Below are 23,327 nucleotides of genomic sequence, written 5' to 3'. Positions count from 1 at the left end.
GCGTTAGGCTCTGTGCTGACAGCTCAGAGCCTGAAGCCTACATCAGATTCTGTGTCTCCCTCTCTCTCTCTGCCCCTCCCCCTGCTCATGCTCTGTCTCTCTCTTTCTCTAAAATAAACATTAAATTTTTTTTAAAAGTTTAAAATTCTTGATGTAGCTTCAAAGGCCCTTCATAATCTGGGCAGCTCATTTTTCTATACATATTGAATTCCTTCCCCTGAAAAAGAAAAATGTCTTCCATTCTGGTCCTTTTATACTGTTTCCTCAGTTTGTAAGGTGCTTTTTATTACCTCTCCTGGCTAATTCTACTTCTCTGTTTCTTAGGTATTCCACAAGGAATATCTAATGAATATCTAATGAATAAATACAGAATTGGCCAGGGATAATCAGCTTCCTGATAATTTTGTTGGTGTTATTATATTGTGAGGTGATCTTAGAATCATGCTTCTGTCATTTTTATTATGAAAACTTTCAAATATACAAGAAATTTGAAAGAATAGTACAACGAACACCAGTATATTTACCAAGATTCAACAAAGTTAACATTTTGCCATATTTGCTTTATCTCTGTGTATATTTGTTCTTTGATAAACTATTTGAAAGTAAGTTGTAGACATCATGACACTTCACTTTAAATACCTCAACATACATCTTCTAAGCATAAAGATGTTTTTCTACATAAGTATATGATACATAATACCATAAGTACTGCTAAAAGAAATTAACAGCTCCTCACTGATCTTCACTAATATTTTTTAATATCTAATCCAGTGCTTCCTGAAGTATGCTTTGCAGACTGCTTGATGGTTTACAGGGAGATAAGGAACTTGCACCACAGTGGATCAGTGCACAACATACTTCACTGAGAAAGTTTTGTCACAGAACAATGTCAGCTGAATAAAACAATGTGCTTAGTGACATAGTTCATTTACATCTATTGGATGGCTGAGTAGCAGTGTTCTGTATTCACATTTCCCCAGCTGTCTCCTAAGTGTCTTTTATGTCCAGTTCATATGTTGCATTTGGATGTGGTGTTTCTTTGAATCTAGAACAGTCTCTCCATTTTTTTTAATGGCCCTACCTTTTAGAGACCCACATTAGGAATCTGGCTGGTTGTAGTGTCACCAACCATCCTGGATTGCCTGAGACTCTCCTGGTTTTAGCAGTGATCCTGTATCCTGGGATAGGATGTTCTCTGTTTCTTTATGGTGGTGTTTGGGTCCTCTTTCCAGCCCTGAATTTCCTGTAAATGAGAAGTTCTTGGGTCAAAAGTCTTGGTTAGATTGAAATTAAACCATTTTTGACAAGAATGCTTCATAAGTAATGTCATGTACTGTATGTCACATCTTATTTGGAGGCATGCAGTGTCAGTTGTCCACTCTTAGTAAAGGTGATCAGTTAGGTTGTGGCCCTCAGAATGCTCCATGTAATTTTCTCTTTATAATTAACTAGAAACCTGTGGGGTGTTTCTTTGGTACCATATGATTGTCCTGTTCCCCAGTAACATCCCAACCAAAGATTTTAACATCTATTGATTACTGTTTCCTGACTCAGTAATTCATTTTTCTAATTTTTAAAATGTATTCTCTGACTTGGTGATTTAATTGGGGGCTGGAAGATGTTGAGAAACTCTGGGTGTGGGGACCAGCAACGTGTTTTAACATGTTGCCCAGGTGATTCTGATGCTCACTCAAGTTTGTGAGCCAGTGGTTTCGAGCCACTGTTCCTCAGCCTTGGTTGCGCATTGGAATCACCTGGGGACCATTTATTTATTTATTTATTTATTTACTTACTTACTTATTTAATGTGTTTATCAAATTTGGAGAGAGAGGGAGAGACAGACAGACAAGAATACGAGCAGGGGAGGGGCAGATAGAGAGGGAGACACAGAATCCAAGGCAGGCTCCAGGCTCTGATCTGTCAGCACAGAGCCTGATAAGGGGCTCAAACTTGCGACCTACAAGATATGACCTGAGCCACCCAGGCACCCACCTGGGGACCTTTTAAAACAAAGGTTCCTGTGTGTCACTCCCTCAGAGATTCAGATTTAATTCATTTTGGGTGTGGCCCTAACATCATTATTTTAAAAACTCCCTAGAGGGCTCTAATGTGCAGGTAAGGATGAAAACCCGGTCTAGGGTTTTTATCTCCAAGCCCAGTGTTTGGCTTGATGAGTGAACGTGCACATTAAATTGCAGATAAAAAACTAGCTGTGTAATACATAGGCCAAATAGCTTGCTTTTTTGCTTCCTCCTTGTCTAGACCCACCCAGGGTCTCTAAGCACTGGTTTGCAGTCCTTTGAAAAGATTTTCATCCCTTGAAAGCATTCTCCTTCCCATGGTTTCAACAGTTATTCTGGTGGGTGTGGTAGAGAGTGGGGCTGAGATACCATCAGTTGCTAGTAATCCTAGTCAAGCCATAAAATTAACCTTCATACAGGGCAAGAAAAAAGTGAGCTCATTTTATTATTAACGTATGACAGTTGTTTTAAGGGTTTATTCTCAGCCTGCCTCTTACCTGTCTTCCAGAACTGGCTTCTGTTTTTAATGTTTTTATTTATTTTTGAGAGAGAGAGAAAGAGAGAGAGAGAAAGTACAAGCAGGGGAGGGGCAGAGAGAGAGGGAGACACAATCCAAGGCAGGCTCTAGGCTCTGAGCCGTCAGCACAGAGCCTGATGTGGGGTTGAACTCACAAACCATGAGATCATGCCCTGAGCCCAGGTTTGATGCTTAACTGACTGAGCCACCCAGGTGCCCCCAGAACTGGCTTCTTCTTGTTAGGCTTGTCTTAGAGTTGCTGAACCTATGAATGAAATTTTGACATTGCCCTTATTGCAGGTGTGGAGTTTTATCTACTGCAGTGGTTCCCAGTCTTAGCTGCACGATGGACCTCCTGGTTCCTGGGGCTTGGGCCCTACCCCCAGATATTCTAATTTACTTGATCCGGGGTGTGGCTCAAGCATCTGGAGTTTTAAAAGATCCTTCAAAGTGATTCTAATGTGCAGTCAGGGTTATGATCCTCCAATTAGGGCTGTGGTTCCCAAACTTGTCTGCATAATAAAATTCCCCAGGGATCTTTTAAAGGTTCCAAAATCCATGCCACACCCCAGACTAATTAAATCATCACAGCCTCTGGGATGGGACGCACACATTGGTAATTTTGAAGTTTCCCCCAGTGATTCCAATGTGCAGCCAGTTTTGAGAGCCACAGGGTTAGGGTATTTGATGGTTTGGGGGTTGGAAGGGAGAAAAGAATGATTGTCATTTGCTGAGATGTAAGTCTTCCAACCCTTCACCTTCAAAATCACATTGCCAATTTATAATTTACAGGATCATCATTGTCATTTTTCTGAGAGATGTATTTCAAAGTGGCATGGCCATAAAATGCAGTCATGAACCAATTGAAGCTCCCTTAGAACTTACCAATTAATTCAAGTCCAAAAGGACAATTGAAATGGAATATAATTATGTCCCAGACTTAAAAATTTTCCATCAGCTGATTTGATTCTGTCATTGTATGTATTTCCACATTATGTTTCCCACTGTTTCTTCTCAAAGGAGACTAAGTGGGGTGGCAATGCTGACATCTAGACCAGATCCATACAGTAGAGGAGCATGTCAATATCAAGTCCATTCCTAATTGTTTGGGATCCTCAGAGGACATGGAGGGTGAGAGGTGTTTGCTCTGAGGACCTAAAAAAGGAATTTATTTTTAAATAAATGTATTTATTTTATTTTTAAAATAAAAAATTATTTTTAAAATATAAAAGGAATTTATATTTAAAAGTGTTGGCATTTACTACTTGTATTTTACTGAGCACCTTTATTTGTAACCAATACAAGGAATACCTGCAAAGAGAGGGTTGTATATCTATACTCAGCTGTTTAATAGTTTTTCTCCTCCACCTAGACTGTGAGCCTTGAGGGCATAAGAGCTATAATGTGTTCACTGTTGTATCTCTGTTTAGCACCCAGTCCAGTGTCTGAAATTTATAGGTGCTCAGAGAGGCAATATAGTATACTAGCCAAGAGGACAGCTTTGGAATCAGTCTGACCTGGGCTTGAATCCTGACTCCCATCACTTTCATGCTGTGTGACCTTGGGTGAGTTGCTTATACTCTCCAACCCTCTGTTTCCTGCCCCTCTCCCTGTAAAATAAGGGTAATAATAGCATAATAACTTACTTCATGGGATTGTTGTGACCCATTCAGCAAAACAGTATTTGTATAGCACCTTGCACATTGAGTGGCACATTCTTAGTAATACCAGTGAGAGTATTCTTAATAATCCCATTATTTTTTGAAGGAATAAATGGATGGCATAGCCTGCTTTCCCTTCCCTCTCTTGAGATTAACAAGCAAAAATAACCTAATCAGTTTGGTTTCTGTAAGATTTCAATACTTAATTTCAGGCAAATAAAACCAAGCACACATTGGAAAGAGTGTCTTCCCTGTTGGTGTTGGTGTTTCTCAGCATTTATGTTATAGTCAAATATTGCAACTTCTAGTAAAAAGTTTAAATACGGTTTGGAGAGAAAAATGAAGCAAAGAAAACAGATAAGGCCATCCCTTTCATTTTGTCACCCTCAAAATATTGTTTGCTGAAATAACCCACTTGTCAAATCCCTTTGTACTGCTGTGAGAAGTGCTAACATAAGACATGTTTTCTGAAAATAACTGTGATGAGGTGTCATGAATTAAGGGCTTTGGTGCAGAACTGATTAAGTTCCTTTATGGGTAAAATAGCTCAGGATCATAAATTGCCCAGAACCTCTACTGGCCCACCCTTTCCACCTCCTAAAAGGAAACTTGTTTCTAGGAATATATTTTTTTTCTTAAACTAAATGTACTATAAATGCTGCGTAGTATCCTAAATTGGATCCTAAACAGAAAAAGGACATTAGTGGAAAAACTGGCAGAATCTGAATAAAGTCTGTAGTTTAGTAAATTGTACCATTGTTAGTGTCATAGTTTTGATCAATGAATTAGAGTTATGTGAGGTGTTAATGTTAGAGGAGCCTGGATAAAGTGTATATGGGAACTCTGTTTACAACACTTCCACACATCTAAAATTACTTCAAAACAATTTTTTAAAACTCTAAATGTAGTCTTTTAAAAACAAAACATACTGATTGAAAACTAATTCTAGAAAAACCAGGTCTGGGCAGGTGTTGAGGCCAGGACTCCAGGGATAGAATAGCGCTCACCTAGATACCCAGATATGTGCTCAAGCACTACCTGTGATAAGGTGACAAAGGGCAGGAGTAGCATGTAGCAATTCTTTTATAATAAGGAATTTTTGGCAGCCTATCAAAAAGCAGTTCCTTTCTTTCAGTATAAGCTAGCCTAGTTTAAAACACAGCAGCCTGGCCTAAAAGAGGTCCAAATATAAATGCTGCAATCAAAAGACATAGGGTGTCATAATGGATACAAAACAGATCCATCTACATGCTGCCTACATGAGATTCATTTTAGACCTAAAGGCACCTGCAGATTGAAAGTGAGAGGATGGAGAAATATTTACAATGCAAATGGGTGTCAAAGAGTAGCGATACTTATATTGGAAAATCTAGACTTTGAAACAAAGACTGTAACGAGATACAGAAGGGCATTATATTGTAATAAAGGGGACAATCCAATAAGAAGACATAACAGTTGCAAATATTTATGCATCCAACATGAAAGCACCCAAATATGTAAAACTGTCATTGATGGACATAAAAGAACTAATTGATTGTAATACAACAACAGTAGGGGACTTTAACACCCCACTTACATCAATGCACAGATCATCTTAACAGAAAATCAACAAGGAAACAAGGGCTTTGAATGACACACTGGCCCAGATGGACTTAGCAGATATATTCAGAACATTGCATCTTAAAAGAGCAGAATACATATTCTTTTCAGGTGCACATGGGACATTCTCCAGAATACATTAAATATTAGGTCACAAATCAGGCCTCAGCAAATAAAAAAAGATTGAAGTCATACCACACAACTTTTCTGACCACAACACTGTGAAACTAGAAGTCAACTACAAGAAAACATTTTGAAAGACCACAAACATGGAGGTTAAATAACATGCTACTAAACAATGAATGGGTCAACCAAGAAATCAAAGAAGAAATTTAAAAAATACATGGAACCAAATGAAGATGAAAACACAGTGGTTCAAAACCTTTGGGATACAGCAAAAATGGTCCTAAGAGGAAGTATATAGCAATACAGGCCTACTCAAAAATCAAGAAAAATTGGGGTGCCTGGGTGGCTCAGTCGGTTAAGCGGCCAACTTCAGCTCAGGTCATGATCTCGCGGTCCGTGAGTGTGAGCCCCGAGTCGGGCTCTGTGCTGACAGCTCAGAGCCTGGAGCCTGTTTAAGATTCTGTGTCTCCCTCTCTCTGACCCTCCCCAGTTCATGCTCTGTCTCTCCCTGTCTCAAAAATAAATAAACGTTAAAAAAAAAATTAGAAAAAAATCAAGAAAAATCTCAAACAACCTAACATTATACCTAAAGGGGCTAGAAAAAGAACAACAGATGAAGCCTAAAGCTAGCAGAAGGAAGGAAGTAATAAAAATTAGAGTAGAAATAAATGACATAAAACTAAAAAAAAAAAAAAAATCCAGTAGAACAGATCAAGAAACCAGGAGCTGGTTCTTTGAAAAAATTGATAAACCCCTAGCCACACTTACCAAAGGGGAAAGTGAAAGGACCCAAACGGAATCACAAATGAGAGAGGAGAAATAACAACCAACACCACAAAAACATAAGAGAATATTATGAAAAACTGTATGTCAACAAATTAGACAACCTGGAAGAAATGGATAAATTCCTAGAAACATGAACTACCAAAACTGAAACAGGAGGAAATAGAAAATTTGAACAGATTGATGACCTGCAGAGAAATTGAATCAGTTACTTAAAAAACTCCCAACAAACAAAATTCCAGGGCCAATGGCTTCACAGGTGAATTCTATCAAACATTTAAAGAAGAGTTATTACCTATTCCTCTCAAACTATTCCAAAAGGTAGAGATGGAAGGAAAGCTTCCCAACTCATTCTGAGATCAGTATTACCCTGATACCAAAACCAGATAAAGACTCCCCTAAAAAAGAGAACTACAGGCCAATATCCCTGATGAACATGGATGCAGAAATTCTCAATAACATACCAGTAAACCAAATCCAACAATACATTTAAAAAATCATTCACCATTATCAAGTGAGATTTATTCCTCGGTTGCAAGGTGGTTCAGTATTCACAAATCAATCCACGTGATACACCACATTAATAAAGGATGAGAACTATATGATCATTTCAATAGCTGCAGAAAAAACATTTGACAAGGTACAGTTTCCATTCATGATGAAAACCATGAAAAAAGTAGGTTTAGAGGGAACATACCTCAGCATAATAAAGGCCATATATGAAAAACCCACAGCTAATATCCTTAATGGGGAAAAACTGAGAGCTTTTCCTCTACAGTCAGGAAGAAGACAGAGATGTCCACCCTCACTACTGTTATTTAACATAGTACTGGAGGTCCTAGCCACAGCAATCAGACAACAAAAAGAAAAGGCATCCAAATCACCAAGGAAGTAGCAAAACTTCCATTATTTGCAGATGATATTCTGTATAGAAAACCCTAAAGAAACCTCACAAAAAATTTGGCTAGAACTGATCAACAAATTCAGCAGTCACAGGATACAAAATCAATGTACAGAAATTTGTTGCCTTTCTAAACACCAATAATGAAGCAGCAAAAAGAAAAATTAAGGAATCAATCCCATTTATAGTTGCAACAAATACAATAAGATACCTAGCCAAAGAAGCGAAAGACCTATACTCTGTGAAATGTAAAACACCGATGAAAGAAATTGAAGATGACACAAACAAATGGAAACACATTCCATGTATTGAATAGCATGGTAATTCTTAGGACTGGGCTCATTTTTCCAAGCAGATATAAAAGGCTTGCTGTCTCTTAGCACCAGAGTTCTATTTTAGTTCCTGGAAGTGGCGACTAGCAGGAGCGTGGGATTGTGTGGGATTCTTGAGTCATCATCACACAGCACAGTTTGAGTGCTTTGTTAACATCACTCTGCCCACCACCTGACAGCAGAGCCTCCTGGGCTCACTGGACCTGAGCCAGGCCCTTCATAGGCATAGGGATGGAAGTACAAGCCCCCTGACTCCCACAACCCTCAGCTGATACTATTTCTGTGTCAACAGCAGGAAGTTCTTGCTGCTTTTTCACTCACCTGGGATAACACCACCTGTGTTTTGCACAGAGATTGATATGAGAGAAAAGGCAAGGAGAGTAGGAGGATGGATTGTTATAGCTAAAGAAATAAGGCATAGGCCAAGGGTGCCATGGCTACAGATGTTTTAGCAATACCTATGAAAATGAAGTAGGATGCAGAGATGATTTCCATTCCTGGAAAGCTGGCAATAACTCTCATTCTCCACACCCCTTCCTGTCAGAAATCCCAGTTTTGGTCATTGACCCAGTTACTGGGTCAACCCAGTAAAGGGTTTACAGGGGTTAGTGACAAAGCAGTGAGTCCAGGTGACCCCTGCTCCACTCATGGCCAATGGCATTTTATGGTTAAGAATGCTAGTTGTCAGGATTCTCCTGAGAAGAGTGGTGTTGTATTCATTGAACTTGGTTAAATCTCACTAGTAGAAACTGCCTTGAAAATGAGTGATTCTAATTGGTTACTGGGAGGGAAGAATGATATTCAAAATACAACAGGTATGGCCCAAACACCAAACACTCAAATATTCAGGGGATTTATTGCTATGTTAGCTACTACTGTTTTGCATGCTCTAACCCTAAATGATCACTGTTCTTTCTTGACTCTTTTTGTGTTCTCACTTTATGACCTGTGTTCTGCAGATCACACTGGATACTAGTACTGCTGGCAGGGTACTTTTGGCAGGTAGAAACAACATATAAATGAAGAGTGGTAACTAGATGTCAGGGGTTGAAATCCATTCCAAGCAAAGGGACACCCCCTCCACCTCTGCATATTGAATTCTCTAGTCAGAAAACCAAGGCCTATCTTGCAAGACAAAATGAAGAAGTACTCAGAGCCACATGGGGCTTGTTGAATGATGGACCAGGGTCTTTTTGCTCACAAAGTGCTATGGCAGGAGCTAAGCTTTAAAAGTCCTGGAGGAAGGAGGCTAAGACCTTGACAATGAAAGAAGAGAAACTCCAAGGCAACCATTTGCCTGAAAGTAAATTTGCCCCACCTAGGGTCAAGAAAGTATCCTTAATCTAGATCTCCGGGCTGCTATGCTGAGATATGGATTTGTAAGACCTTTTTGGCAGATTTAGGATTTTCAAAGACAAGAATATGGGAGGCAGTGGTTGGCAGTGGTTAGCGTTATCTTAAATTCTCCATGCTCTTTTTACATTAGAATCCAAGACCTCTCTCTTTGGGTTGTTCTTTACAGAAAAGAGGATACCTCTCCCAGAAGGAGGGCATACCTGTCTAATGATCTAAGCCCCTCCCCTAATCATAATAATAGTAGCTTGGATTTAATGAGCTACTTATTATATGTCAGGCACTATGCTAAGCATTTTTATATGGACTTTCCCCTTTGATCCTGACAACAACCCTGTGAGGTAGGTGTCCTTATTCCTGTCTTCACTGGGGGAAATTGCCAGGGTTACCCAGCTTGATATGGGATTTGGGAAGTACAGTAACAGCCTGCTGCAACAAAATTAAGGTTCACTTGACAAGTAAATAGAGGTATGCTGGCTGTATTGGGGGGATATTCTTTAAATAACTTTGTGATTGATAGACTGTGTATAGGAAAATTTAGTTGACACCCAGGAACATGTACGTTATACAAGGGGAAGTGTGCCAATATACTGAAACTGAGATTTATCGGGTTGTTTCAACCTAAATTCTCCAACTTGCCCACATTTATAGGTAGCACTCCCACCCCATTTTAACCACACTTCCCTTTTGGCTGAGAAATTATTTCTGTCTCATAAATATACATGCCAGAAAGGCAAATGTAGATGATTCACTTTTCTTAAGAACACTGGTTTGTTGAATTACATTTTCTGTCTGATAAAACCCTTCTTCAGTAGAAATAGTTGAAGAATCCCTGAGTGAGAATGATTGTCAACATAATTCTTCAGTGACATTTATTAGGCAAATTGGAGGAAAGTAGGTGGGTCAGGAGTGGCCAGAGAAGACCCAAGGAGGAAGCAGTATTTTTGGACAGGAAAGATAGAGTACTGGCTTGGGCACACAGGATATTTGGATTTTAAGAGTATCTCTGTCAGGAATCAGCTGTACAATCTTTGCACTTAACCTCTCTGTACCCCAAACTCCTTCATCTGTTTAACAACTGAGGTTGGATTAGAGGCTCTGTCTCAGAACCCTGTCAAAAACCCACAAGGTGCCTGGGGTAGTTCTTTTGGAAATAAGGCCATGTGTAATGCATAATAGCAAATGATGCAATCTTAGTGTCATACCCTCTAGATGGGGTTGTAAGACCGATCATTCTGTGCAAGGTTTCTATCCTTCAGAAACAAGTATGGACTAGTTGGCTTAGAAGTTAAGAGCTTGAGTTATGGAGTTGGACCATAGTTTGAAAACCAGTTATGCCACTTCCTAATGGGTGCCCTGGGACAAATGATTTCACCTCCCTGAACATCAGTTTCTCCTTCTGTAAGATGATGTAATAAATAGTACCAACCTCATAGGCTTTTGAAGATGAAAGGCAATAGTATGTAAAGCATTTAGCCCAGCACCTGGCAAAATAGAAGTACTCAGTCATTCATGTCTGCTACAACTATTGTCATACTTATTTCTATCAATGTAATTCTCTTGACTTGGGCATGGCTACATTTCTGCACTTTTCTGGATATAGCTTTCTCTTTCTGCATGGAATTTGAGAAAAGCATAAGTAGATCTTTCTGGCCTAATGCCAGCTCTAGAGTCAGACCTGGATTCAAATCCCTGCTCTGCTTCTTACAGAGTGTGGGACCTTGGGCAAATTGTTTAACTTTTCTGCTCCTTAGTTCCCTAATATGTAAAATGCAGGCAGGTGTACTGCCTACCCCTAAGGGTTGTTGTGAATAAGATCATGAATGTGAAGAACTTAGGCCTGTGCCTAAGGCCTGACATCCAGAAGGCTCTCAATAAATGTTGGCTGTGATACTGATGGTGAAAGTAATAGTTGTAGTAATAGTAAATACTACCACTACCCTCCATGGGATGGAAGACTGATTGTGTTCAAGTTTGTACAGTTTTTGCATACCTAACCAAAGTGTTGGGAGAGGCAGTAATTGTTCTTCCTGGCGGGATAGCAAGGGAATTGCTGCCAGGCTTTACAGACCACGGCAGGGAACTTAAAACCGACTTGTTTTCAGATGCATGACTGAAAATGATTCAGTAGGGCATAATTCTCAGCAGAAAAGTTCTATTTATTTCTGCCAGTCCTCTTACACCCAAGAACCTTAGGGGAAAAAATGTAATCACAAAATGACCCTCCACTTCTAAGACTCTATTTCAGTTGGTCACCCATAACATGTTGTTTATAGGCTTCATGAGGAACATTTGGGTGCAAAGACCTAAAGCCTCTGTTCTTCTTTGCCAAGGTCATCTTCATTCTCAAACGGATGCCACCTAACTTTTCTTAAGCCTCTCTGCAGGTATAAGCTTCATTTGACGACTAGAACATAGATGTACAGGAACAATGGGAATCCTCAGGGATATGATGTTAGATAGGTGGATTTGTAGGGGGACTTTAGAGGTATTAGTAAGTAGAAGTGAAAAAACTGAGCAGTACTAACGATTCTAGAGATGAGCCCATTTGCTGAGGGAGGGATATGAGATGGTTTTTTTGGATTTCCCTCCAGTTTTCTCTTTAATACCCTGCTAAAAGTCTAATAAGAGAAAGAAAACAGCCAGTCAGTGCAAGTGAAGCTAAACACCAGGTTTCCTGTCATTCCCAGATCACTCCTGGTTGGGAGGGTGTTGGCCCTTATGCACAAGAGGGTGTAAGACTGCTCCCCTCCAGGCACCTGCCCTCTGCCCCTGGCCCCATACTTTCTCTCAGTCTTGCTGTCTCCCCTCTCCCCTTCATATAATGAATACTAACCACAGGATCCAGAGGAAGCTTCACAGGGATTTTCCAGTAACATCTCCTCTGTGTCCCAGGTATCCAGTTTTTTTTCCCCCCTGGGTTCTGAGGTTATAGAAATGAAAAATGGATTTCAATTTTAGACCGAGATTTAGGGGTAGTTTCTGACATCTCAAAAAACACTTCCTCTGCTCTTCTACAAGATTTCTCCCACTCAACTCTCATCCTCGCCCCTCATCCCCAGAGCAGTGCCTCTCTCCTCCTTAATGGGTCTGGCCAAGTCTAGGCCCCTCCATATAGGTATAACAACCCAAGGCTCTGGGGTGGCTTGAAGGGCTAGATACTTTGGAGAGCAGAGGCAACATAATATTGACATTTGACCATCATTGAAAATGGGGTCCCAAGTGGCCATTAACAACAATGGGCCTAACAGACACATGAAAAGATGCTCAACGTCACTCCTCATCAGGGAAATACAAATCAAAACCACACTGAGATACCACCTCACGCCAGTCAGAGTGGCTGAAATGAACAAATCAGGAGACTATAGATGCTGGAGAGGATGTGGAGAAACGGGAACCCTCTTGCACTGTTGGTGGGAATGCAAACTGGTGCAGCCACTCTGGAAAACAGTGTGGAGGTTCCTCAAACAATTAAAAATAGATTTACCCTATGACCCAGCAATAGCACTGCTAGGAATTTACCCAAGTGATACAGGAGTGCTGATGCATAGGGGCACTTGTACCCCAGTGTTTATAGCAGCACTTTCAACAATAGCCAAATTATGGAAAGAGCCTAAATGTCCATCAACTGACGAATGGATAAAGAAGATGTGGTTTATATACACAATGGAATACTACTTGGCAATGAGAAAGAATGAAATCTGGCCATTTGTAGCAACATAGATGGAACTGGAGGGTATTATGCTAAGTGAAATAAGTCAGGCAGAGGAAGACAGATACCATATGTTTTCACTCATAAATGGATCCTGAGAGACTTAACAGAAGACCATGGGGGAGGGGAAGGGGGAAGAAAAGTTACAGAGAGGGAGGGAGACAAACCATAAGAGACTCTTAAATACTAAGAACAAACTGAGGGTTGATGGGGGGTGGGGGAGAGGGGAAAGTGGGTAATGGGCATTGAGGAGGGCACCTGTTGGGATGAGCACTGGGTGTTGTATGGAAACCAATTTGACAATAAATTATATTTAATATAAAAAAAAAACCTCTTGTGATTCAGGCAACAACATGGATGACTCTTAAGTACATTGTTCTGAATAAAATAAGCAGACCCCCCCCAAAAAAAACCAACAATGGGCCTTCAAGGCCTCATAGCTTTTTTTTAATGCCTTTATTGTATTGGGAGACATTGTAAATGCTTATTATAAAACCTGGAATTTCCAAAAAAGCAAAAATCCAAAGAAAGTCACCTAGGCCTTTTACTTCTCAAAATCACCTAGTATTTTACCCCTAGAGAAAACCACTGCTGATGTTTTGGTGATTTCCCTCCAGATATTCTGTGCATGTATACACATCATTCTAAACATGCTAGACTCTGATTTACCATATTCTCTAACAAAATTTCAGGTTGTGGAAAACTTTCCATGTCAGTAAATATAAGTCAACATTATCCCTTTTAATGTCTACATCATATTCCATTGTATGAATGCACCATACTTTATTTAGCCATTCCCTATTGTTAGCCCTTTGCTTGTTTTCAACTTTTAGCTATTGTACACACTGTTGGGTTTCCACATTTTTAAAGTTCTTAATATGTATATATACATATTGAGAGAGGGAGAGCAGAAGAGAGACAGACAGCCAAACTACTCACCATAAAGTAGTGAGTAGTACATAAAGGTTGTACTAATTTGTACTTACACCACTGGAAGTCATAACCTTTAAGATAACCTGATAGCTGTGCAAACAAAAATCTTGTGTCAGCCAGTGCTGGAGTGCTGGGGCATCATACTGGGCTACCAGATGATGGTCCCCAAACACTCTCCCTGTACTTCATTAACTTCTTCTAACTACTAACCATAGTATGAGAAAAGAGCTTCAGACTCAAAATAGGAATATTCTTGTATAAATCATGAGAGAAGGCCTATATATCTTTCCTGACTAACCACTGGTCCAGCATTACCTTTAAAAGGATCATCTTCAATGCGTGGAGCTGGGGCTGCAAGTCATCACTTTGATTGTCACAAAGCTCAGTAGTGTTCCAAGTTCTGTTTCCCCCAGAACATTCACCTTCCTCCATAGGTTCATCTAAAGCAAATGTTACTGATATGTTCTTTTTAGGCCTTAATCTTAAACCTTCTTTCTGTACAACAAGAAAATGGAGAAAAAAGTCAGTTGGTTCTCTGATAGTTCAGAGTGATTGGTCCCTTGGACAGTAACATTTAAAGAGCCATTTACCTGTAGGATTGGCTTTAGGGGCCTAGCTTCCATCGAGCATTGTCCTAGATGCTGTCTTTTTTCTTTTGACATTCCCATCCTGGTAGTGTGGCTGGGGAAGACAGGAGAGAAAAAGCAATAGTGCAAACAGACACACTTCAAGCTCCTTAATTGAATGCAGCTAGTTCCCCATCCCTGCCATATGCCTTTGGACATTGAAAGGAGGAAAGGACAGAGCAAGAGGACATTTAGATCTTTTATTCCTCAAAACCTTAATCAACTCCTGTTTTCTTTTTTTCCTTTGTGTTCTTCTTTTCCATATTCCTGTTCTCTCTCATCTTTTCTTATTATCAGGAGGATCAGATAACTGAAAGCAAAGAATGTGGGGTGGCTCCAAGACTTTCAGCCATAGAAGGTTTCCAATAAATTTCTTAAGTGGTTCCTGCTCCTTTTTTCCTCTGTGTGGCCCAACCAAACAACAGAAACCCTGTTTTGGAGAAGCTCTAATCCTAATAGGCTGGCTTTACCTTTATACAACTCATCCCACTAACATGACCACTCAAGTTGTGCTGAAGGGAGGATATACCTCACAGTGTTGAAATGTTTGTGGTCATTGCCCTAGCCACATTTGGGCCAGTGGATCTTGAGACATTGCTCAGCACTGCACAGAATCCAAACACTACCCAGAAGTTCCTGCATATGTTGAATATGGACTCCTGCATCTGTTCTTATCAGTACACCTAATAGAGGCAGCTCAGTACCTGTCTGATGAGGGTCTTTCCCCAGAGCTTCTGGTGCCCTTGGAGGTTGGGATGCTTGAGGGGAGTGGCTGTCGGCGAGTACACAGCTCTTCATATTTATCCCCAATGACAGCTAATAGCCAGCGCAGCCCTTCAATTATGGGCTGATGGTTCCTTCTTTGGAGGTTTTTGATGATTGAACAGGGTTCCTATGATAAAAAAGAGAAGAGAAGGCTGTAACCCAGGAGCCTGGGACCCCAGAGGCCCAAAGTCCTAATTATTATCAACCAAGAACAGAGGTACACTTAAGCTCTGCTCTGTCTAGAGAGGCTCTAAGACTTCCTAGGAGAGACTTAGCACTCACTCCTGAGAAAGTAAATGAAAGACAAATGTTAAGGTCTTTTAATAAGTTGTGGTGTAATGTCCTGGATGTCTGACCTTGGGCAAGTCACTCATAATCTCTGAGCCTTAGCCTCTTTATACATAAAATGAGAATACTGAAACTTCTAACTGTAAAGAGCTATTTTGAAGTCCTAATGAGAAAACAGATGTGAAGGTGTTATAAGAATGTGTTATTTACTGTCAGTGTCGAGTCAAAAATCATCACTGTAGATGTTGCCTGTGGGGGAGGCTTTGCCTGAGACCTGGCATATGTGGCTGATTATGGAATGGGCCCAGGGATGCATCAACTGGGCTCAAGAGGGTAAAGGAGGGGATTAAGGGGGTGGGTAGATACTTACCACTCAGCACAGGGACTTGTTATCATTCACTAGCCTTTCTAGGAATAGATATTCAATAATATCACAGGGTAGGAGGGCATCCTTCTTGTCCTGTTTGTTTGCCATGCTAGAGCAGGGCATAGGAGAGAAGGAGGAAACAGAAGAGGAAGAGTGTAACAGAAATAGAGTCCAAGGGCAAGCAAAGAAGGGAAAGAGGAGGAGAACCAATTCTAGTACAACTACTACATATCCAGGAACTAGCTTCAAAGACATAACCAATGAGATGAGTCAGAAATTTTTCCAGCCAACTCTCAGTGGAGGAAAGAAGAGCACAAATAATTTTAATTCAAGAGAATTCCCAGGCTTCATCTCTCACTTCCTCTACACTATGCCACAAAACTTTAATTAGAATTGCTAACCAGGATATGAACAGATTTAGAGTTTTTACACACTCTCCCAACCTTTGTTCATGCTTGAGTTGGGGGTGCTAATGAGGAATGAAAAAGGCAAAAATAGAGTGGGGGAGGAGTGAGGATTGATGGGCCACCTGAATTATCACCTTGGAATGAGTGCTAGTTACATAACTCTTGGGTAGTTAGCCAAAGGAGGAGTCCATTGGCATCAATTATACAAAATAAGGATTGTTTTCTGCCATCTTCTCAGGGCTAGAAACTGAAGCCAGAAAAGAAAAAAAATCAGGAAGGCAGTCTTCCAGAAGAGTTGAGGGAAGGGGGAGTGGAAGATCCAGATATTACTCTCCATTTCACTTTGATGCTTGCCTTCAGAATTACCTTTCTTTTTAATTTTTTAATTTTTTTTAACGTTTATTCATTTTTTGAGACAGAGAGAGACAGAGCATGAACGGGGGAGGGTCAGAGAGAGGGAGACACAGAATCTGAAACAGGCTCCAGGCTCTGAGCTGTCAGCATGGAGCCCGACGTGGGGCTCGAACTCATGGACTGTGAGCTGAAGTCGGCTGCTCAACCGACTGAGCCACCCAGGCGCCCCCAGAATTACCTTTCTATAGGTAGGTAACATGTTCCCCCAGGGCAATATGTGATAGAAACTGGCTCTTAAAAACAGCCCCCAGAGGACTGGCCCACTTCCCTTCACTGAGCCCAAGGGAGGAGAAGGTCAAGCTGGGTATGACAAAGGGACCACCCTTCCTCCATCTACTCTTCTGGAGGTACAAAATGGGAAGGGGAAATTGGTCACAAAAGCAGTCTTACAGTAGGATAGGTTTCCCTGCCACTCTTTTATCAGACAGCAGACGCGTTAAGATGATCTTCACTTCCTGCATGCGTCCCAAGTCACTGGAATCCAGGACAAAAACAAGTCCGTGTGCCTGTGCATAGTAGTTCGGCCAGGTTTCTTGGCCCTTCATGTCTCCACTCAAGTCATAGATGGAAACTTCATACTCATGCAGTAGGAGTGTAGTCAATTCAGATTTCATGCAATTGTTCATCCTACTTGGAAGTACTATGCATAGGGGAAGAGAGGAGAAGCAACCACAAAGCAGGGGAATAGAGTTAGATGTGAGAATTTGTTAAGCAGTGATTTGAAGCTTGACCAGAGCCTTCCCTGAGGAATCCCACTGAGGCATCCTGCCATCCTGCTCACACTCACGGATTCATCTTCCTAAACCAGCACTTGGTCATGCTACCCTTTCCTGGCTCAGTAACCTTTGGTGAGTGCCCACTGCTCCCAGGATAGAATACACACTCCTTTGCCACCTAACCTCCCAGACCTGACTGGTGTCCACAGTGCTCCTGGTACACACCCAGTTTCTTCCTCTTTCTGCTCCTTGGCTCATGTTCTACCCGCCCCGGCCATTCCACAAGAATGTCATGCTTTGTCTTGTTCTGGGCCTTCAGAAGATGCTATCCCACTGCTTAGAACACTCTTCCATTACTCTTTATTTGGTTAATGCCTTAAAAAATATATATCAATTTACAGGCACCTGGGTGGCTCAGTTAATTAAGCCTCCGACATTGGCTCAGGTCATGATCTCCCAGTTCATGGGTTCGAACCCTGCATCAGGCTCTGTGCTGACAGCTCAGAGCCTGGAGCCTGCTTCATATTCTGTGTCTCCCTCGCTCTCTGCCCTTCCCCCACTCATGCTGTGTCTCTCTGTCAAAAAATAAACATTAAATAACTTTTTATAAATAAATAAATAAATAAATAAATAATAAAATATCAGTTGAGGGACACCTAGGTGGTTCAGTTGGTTATGCATCTGACTTGAGCTCAGGTCATCATCTGACAGTTTATGAGTTCAAGCCCCACATCGAGCTCTCTGCTGTCAGCAGGGATTCTGCTTTGGATCCCCTGTCTCCCTCTCTCTCTCTGCCCCTGCCCTGCTTGCACTCTGTCTCTCTCAAAATAAATAAATAAACCTAGTTTTTTTTTCCTTTTATATCAATTTAGATCTTGTTTTCTCTAGAAAGTTTTCCCTAGCTCACACCACCATCCCCTAGTCTAGACAGGTGTCTTTCTTCTGCGCTTAACCATTCTCACAGCACATATTAGTGTTAGAAATGTTATGATTTTGTTATATGAGTTATAAACTACAACAGGACAGGAACGCTTTCAGTTTCATTCACTATTATACTCATGATGCTGAGCACAGAAGGTGGCATACAGCTAGCACAAATGAATATTTGTTCAATGGATTTTGATGAATGAATGAATGAATGAGTGAGTGAGTGAATGAACAAGCGGCCCTTCTCTCCCACCCATTCTTCAAGGCCCAGCTCAAGTAGCACTTTCTTTAGGAAGCCTCTCTGACCTATCCAGCTCTCACTTCTCTCTTGTTGAGCACGTGGTATATTAAACTTGTTCTTAACCTCATTCTGTGCACGTCCTATGTTCCCAACTAAAATATGAGCTCTGTCATGGCGGGGCTCTGCATTACCTTACATACAGTAGGTGTTCAACAAATGTTTATGGTGCCTGTTACTGTGGATACAAGTATGAAGTTCTCTTCCTCATATCTCCTCCAAGAAACCATTCCTAACTCAGATACATTTACCATTTCAAGGCTATTGCCAGAGCATAGTATCCCATAGGGCATTCCATACCTCTTACAGCTCTCATAGAAATGCAGTTCAAAATGACAATCTTTATACACATTCCAGTCTTTTGAACTGACAGTCCTGGCCTAGCTCTCTCCCCACATTAGTACTAAAGTGATTTTATAGATTCTATACACTCATACCTGGAAGTTCTAACACCAACATTGGTAGCTTATTTATATATAACCTTAGACCTGCCTGTGACATTTTTCCATGGGATTGCAAGAATGAGTCATTTAGCTGAGAAGTTAGTAAGATGCTTTCAGATCTTTGGAAATGTACGATTACACACATATTTACATGTATGTGTGTATGTGTGTGTGTGTATTATTATCATTACATTTTAATGTGATCTTATAATTCCTGTTTTCATGTCAGTCAATCATCTTTTTTTTTAAGTTTATTTATTTTTGACAGAGAGAGAGAGAGCGAGCGAGCACGAGTGGGGGAGGGGCAGAGAGAGGGAGACACAGAATCTGAAGGAGGTTCCAGGCTCCGAGCTGTCAGCACAGAGCCCAACGTGGGGCTCAAACTCATGGACCGCAAGATCATGACCTGAGCCAAAGTCGGATGCTCAACCAACTGAGCCACCCAAGTGCCCCTCACCTTTTTAATTATAGTTTTCAGTTAACATAGTTTTCAGTTACAACTTTGGTGTGATATTTGCTATGTCTGTATTAGACTACTTAAAAATAATGAGTGAAACTAAAGGTAATTTTCAAATCTTGTTTCCTGCATCCAAGCAAGCTTTATATTATTTTTTCTCTGTCAGAGCAAATCATTTCCCCTAGATTTTTTTTACTTTTACTTGAAAACTTACCAGTTCCTTCAGTAATGCAATGTATTGTTGGTGAACCTTAGAAGCCATGAGAAGTTGTTCCCTGATAATTTACATTTCTCTTATTTTCTCTATTAATTTATAAACTCCCTGAATACAAGTACTGAGTGTAATTCATCTCTGTATCCCTAGAAGAGTATTTCATAAAGGATTGTCTTGGGACTGTCTGCTTCAGAGTTACATGGGGGTGATTGTTAAGTTCTACTTTATACCAAATGAATCAGAACCTCTGTGTTTGGGACACTGGCATTTGTATGTTTAACAAACTCCTTTAGTTAAGAAAATCCCCAGGTGATTTTTCTGCACTTCAAAGCTTGAGACCCACTGCCCTAGAAAGCAGTGAAACTCATGCCTGTTGTGTCTCAGCATCATCTGGTGCACTTGTTAAGATTTTGAATCTGTGGGTCCACCCAGACCAAAATAACTGAACCTCCAGGCACCTGGATCAGTAGGTATGAAATCTCTCCAGGTACTTCTGAATTTTGGCTCTCAGTACTCACTATGCTCCATGATCACCTGTGGAGCTTTTAAAACCTAAGACGCTAGGCCTCATTCTTTGAAGGTTTGATGCCATAGATCTGGGGTGGGGCTTAAGCATCCTTTTTTTTTTAAAAAGCTCCCCAGGTGCCTGCATGTATAGCCGATTTGAGAGGCACTGCTCTAAATGCCCTCATCTAGGGCATCTGCTTATGCTCATGTTGGGGGTTTCTTGCCCCACGTGACTATGCCAGACAAAAAAGTTATAGTGAATGGTATCCTTGATAATAATGGCTTATGTCCCAAAATATTTTATAGCTGGAATCATCAAATGTTCACACAAGTTATGACTTGTAGAATGGAATTTCTTTCCTAGGCTGTTGTCTGTTCTTAACAATCATAAACATTTGCAGGAGCAGGTGAGGTGATCTATTGCAATTTGGGTACAGAGCAACCTACTAGATTGACTCTGGTTGTCCTGCATGGACAGAGATGGCCTGAGACATTCTTCACAATGTGAAATCAGTAGCACTTTGCTTCTTGACCATTAAAAACTATTCTTTGAATGAAGTTACAACCATAAGCCTATTGGTTTATGAATCAGCCCCTAAGTTAGTCACCAGCCACAAGGCAAGTTATACAGTAAGGCATTAAATAGACTACAGGCTTTTTCCTCTAGGAATTAGAATGAAAAGCAGGTACTATTCTCACAGACAAAATAGTACATGGCTAATTTCAGATGAATGCTTCCCAAAGCTGGCTGGCCATCAGAAACACCTGGGGAGTTTTTAAAAAATAGATTCCCAGGCCTCACCCAGAGTGGATGGGAATCTAGGGGTGGGGCTGAGTTGGGGCTCTGAAAATTACCCCCACTTTTATCAGTAATCTTGTGATTTATCTTGGCTCCTTGATTTTCCTGCTACTGTTTACCTTTTTTTTTTTTTTTTTCATTTTTCTGCCTATCAGAAAGTTGGGAGAGACAGGGAATCCATTTTGCTGCCTACTAGGGGAAAGGATGGGGAATGGAGAAGTTGTAAAGAGGCAATATGTTGCCTGAGGAGAATGGTGGAATGGGGGAGAACATTCATTCCACAAATACTTTTTGAGTGCCTGCCTGACGGTACTAAAAGTACAGACTAAAGATACAGAGCTGAAAAGATCCATTACTTCTCAAGGGGCTCACAGTCTAGGGGATGGACTTGCTGTTGTACAGTGATGTGTCTTAAGTGCATGATAGAGGGAGGCACAGAATAGGGTGGGATCTAGGAAGGAGGTGCTGAGCATTAGGGGTAGCCCAGGTCACACTGGGGTCAAGCTTAAGCTTGTGACTCAGGGCATTTGATTAAGCAGTTAGGTATTGGAGCGAATGAAATGCTAGGTAATGAGATAGCATGTACAGAGTGTGTGCATGTGAAATAGAATGGTATGATCACAGAAGAATAGCAAATAATTTGTTTTGGCTCTATCAGGGAGTATATGCAGAGAGCATGGGAAATGAAATTGGAGGAGAAGTCAGGGGCCAAATCGTGGAGGACCTTGTATACTGCTAACGAATTTAAGTTTTGTTTTGATAACATTGGAGAGGAATTGAATGGTTTTGAATAAGGAAGCTCCATGATCAGGGTTTTGCATTAGGTCTTTCAGGCAACCATGTGGATTGAATACTGGGGGTGGAGGACAACTAGAGATGGCAAAATCAGCTAGCAGGCAGTTACTGTGGTTCAAGGAAATTGATGCAGACTTCAAGTAGACAAGTAGTAGAGGAGTCAAGTTAGCCCTTTCCTGTATCTTGCTGAGAGCCCAGGTTATATAAAGTTCAGCCACATCATCATGCCCCTTCTTTTATTTAATAAACATTAATGGAGGGCATCCTATGCTGGGATCCCTGATTGACTGGTTAGCAGTTAGATGGGTCTTCACAACTAGAATAGTAGCTTCCTGAAATTCTGTGTAACTTCTTCTTGAAGTGTCAGGGTATTAAACTGGAGATCTGGTATTAAAGTTGCATGTCTCTGAACTGACAACATTTCTCAAGCTCCAACCCTCTATATTAACTGTCACAAAGAGTTTCATGTTATTAAACTTCTTCATCGTCCCACACTTGTCTCTCTTATCTAGACCAAATTCTACTTTAATTGAGTTCTGAAACTAGACACTGTTTCAAACATGCTATCCTTCATAATTGACTGTAGTACTTAACATAGTTTGAGCTCATTCACACTACACTATGAGAGGAGCTTCAATTAGGATATCTTATAAAGGGAGAGGTGACAGACATTACATAAACAGGCTGATAATACCCAATGAGAGGAGTGTGTGTGTGGGAAGTGTTTATCTTCAAAAGAGCAAAAGAAGGAACCTGAGGGCCCTGGAATACAGCTGGGAAGGAATGGTTATTTCATTGGTCTCTGGGGCCCATGGGAGACCTAAACTAGTATCTAATGCTCTTAATTCCTTACGTCTTTGGAAAGCCTCCACAAGAACGGTTTTGCCTGAGTTGTCTAATCCAACGATAATGATGGTCACATTCCTAAAAATGGAAAAGAAAAATGAGCCAAGGCCTTAAAAAGCACTGTTCGTTCTCAGGAGAAACAAGGAATTCTACTATTCCTTGATTGACTGAGGCTCTGCCTGTCGTAGTCCCAATGCATGTACCATAAAAAGCACACCCAAGGTGGTATAAAGTGGTATGGGAACCCCTTCCCAAAACCTCTAAGGATACTTTTCTTCCCTGATTTACTTGCCTTGTAGAATTGGCCATCCTCCCCCAAACTTGTCTCCAGTCTTGCAGATGTTGCTTAATCACATTCCTTCATAATATATGTCATGAAGATTTGTCCCCTGAGGGACTGTGGGCAGATATGTTGGAGGAAATGGTGGAATAGGTCTAGAGAAATAACTGCAAAATTACCTTTGTGTCTCTTCAGCTGTCTTTAGCTGAGACCAGCAGGATGTCAATAGCCGGAACATGA

At 40.8% G+C, this 23,327-nt stretch overlaps 1 protein-coding gene across 1 annotated transcript; it reads right to left on the bottom strand.

Annotated features, from left to right (window-relative positions):
- Positions 1 to 340: 340 nt before the first annotated feature.
- On the bottom strand, positions 341 to 23,327 carry ARL13A (ADP ribosylation factor like GTPase 13A). Its single transcript, XM_049644054.1, is given in 8 exon segments — positions 341 to 1,243; positions 3,424 to 3,693; positions 14,529 to 14,619; positions 15,269 to 15,456; positions 15,988 to 16,093; positions 17,196 to 17,445; positions 22,815 to 22,885; positions 23,267 to 23,327. Coding segments are annotated over 7 exon segments (822 nt in total). The 5' UTR covers positions 23,326 to 23,327; the 3' UTR covers positions 341 to 1,243; positions 3,424 to 3,636.

The sequence above is a fragment of the Panthera uncia genome, chromosome X, assembly GCF_023721935.1.
Source record: "Panthera uncia isolate 11264 chromosome X, Puncia_PCG_1.0, whole genome shotgun sequence".
NCBI classification, from domain to species: Eukaryota; Metazoa; Chordata; class Mammalia; order Carnivora; family Felidae; genus Panthera; species Panthera uncia.
The sequence above is the reverse complement of the archived record's forward strand: the minus strand, read 5'-3'. Positions and strand labels throughout refer to the sequence as shown.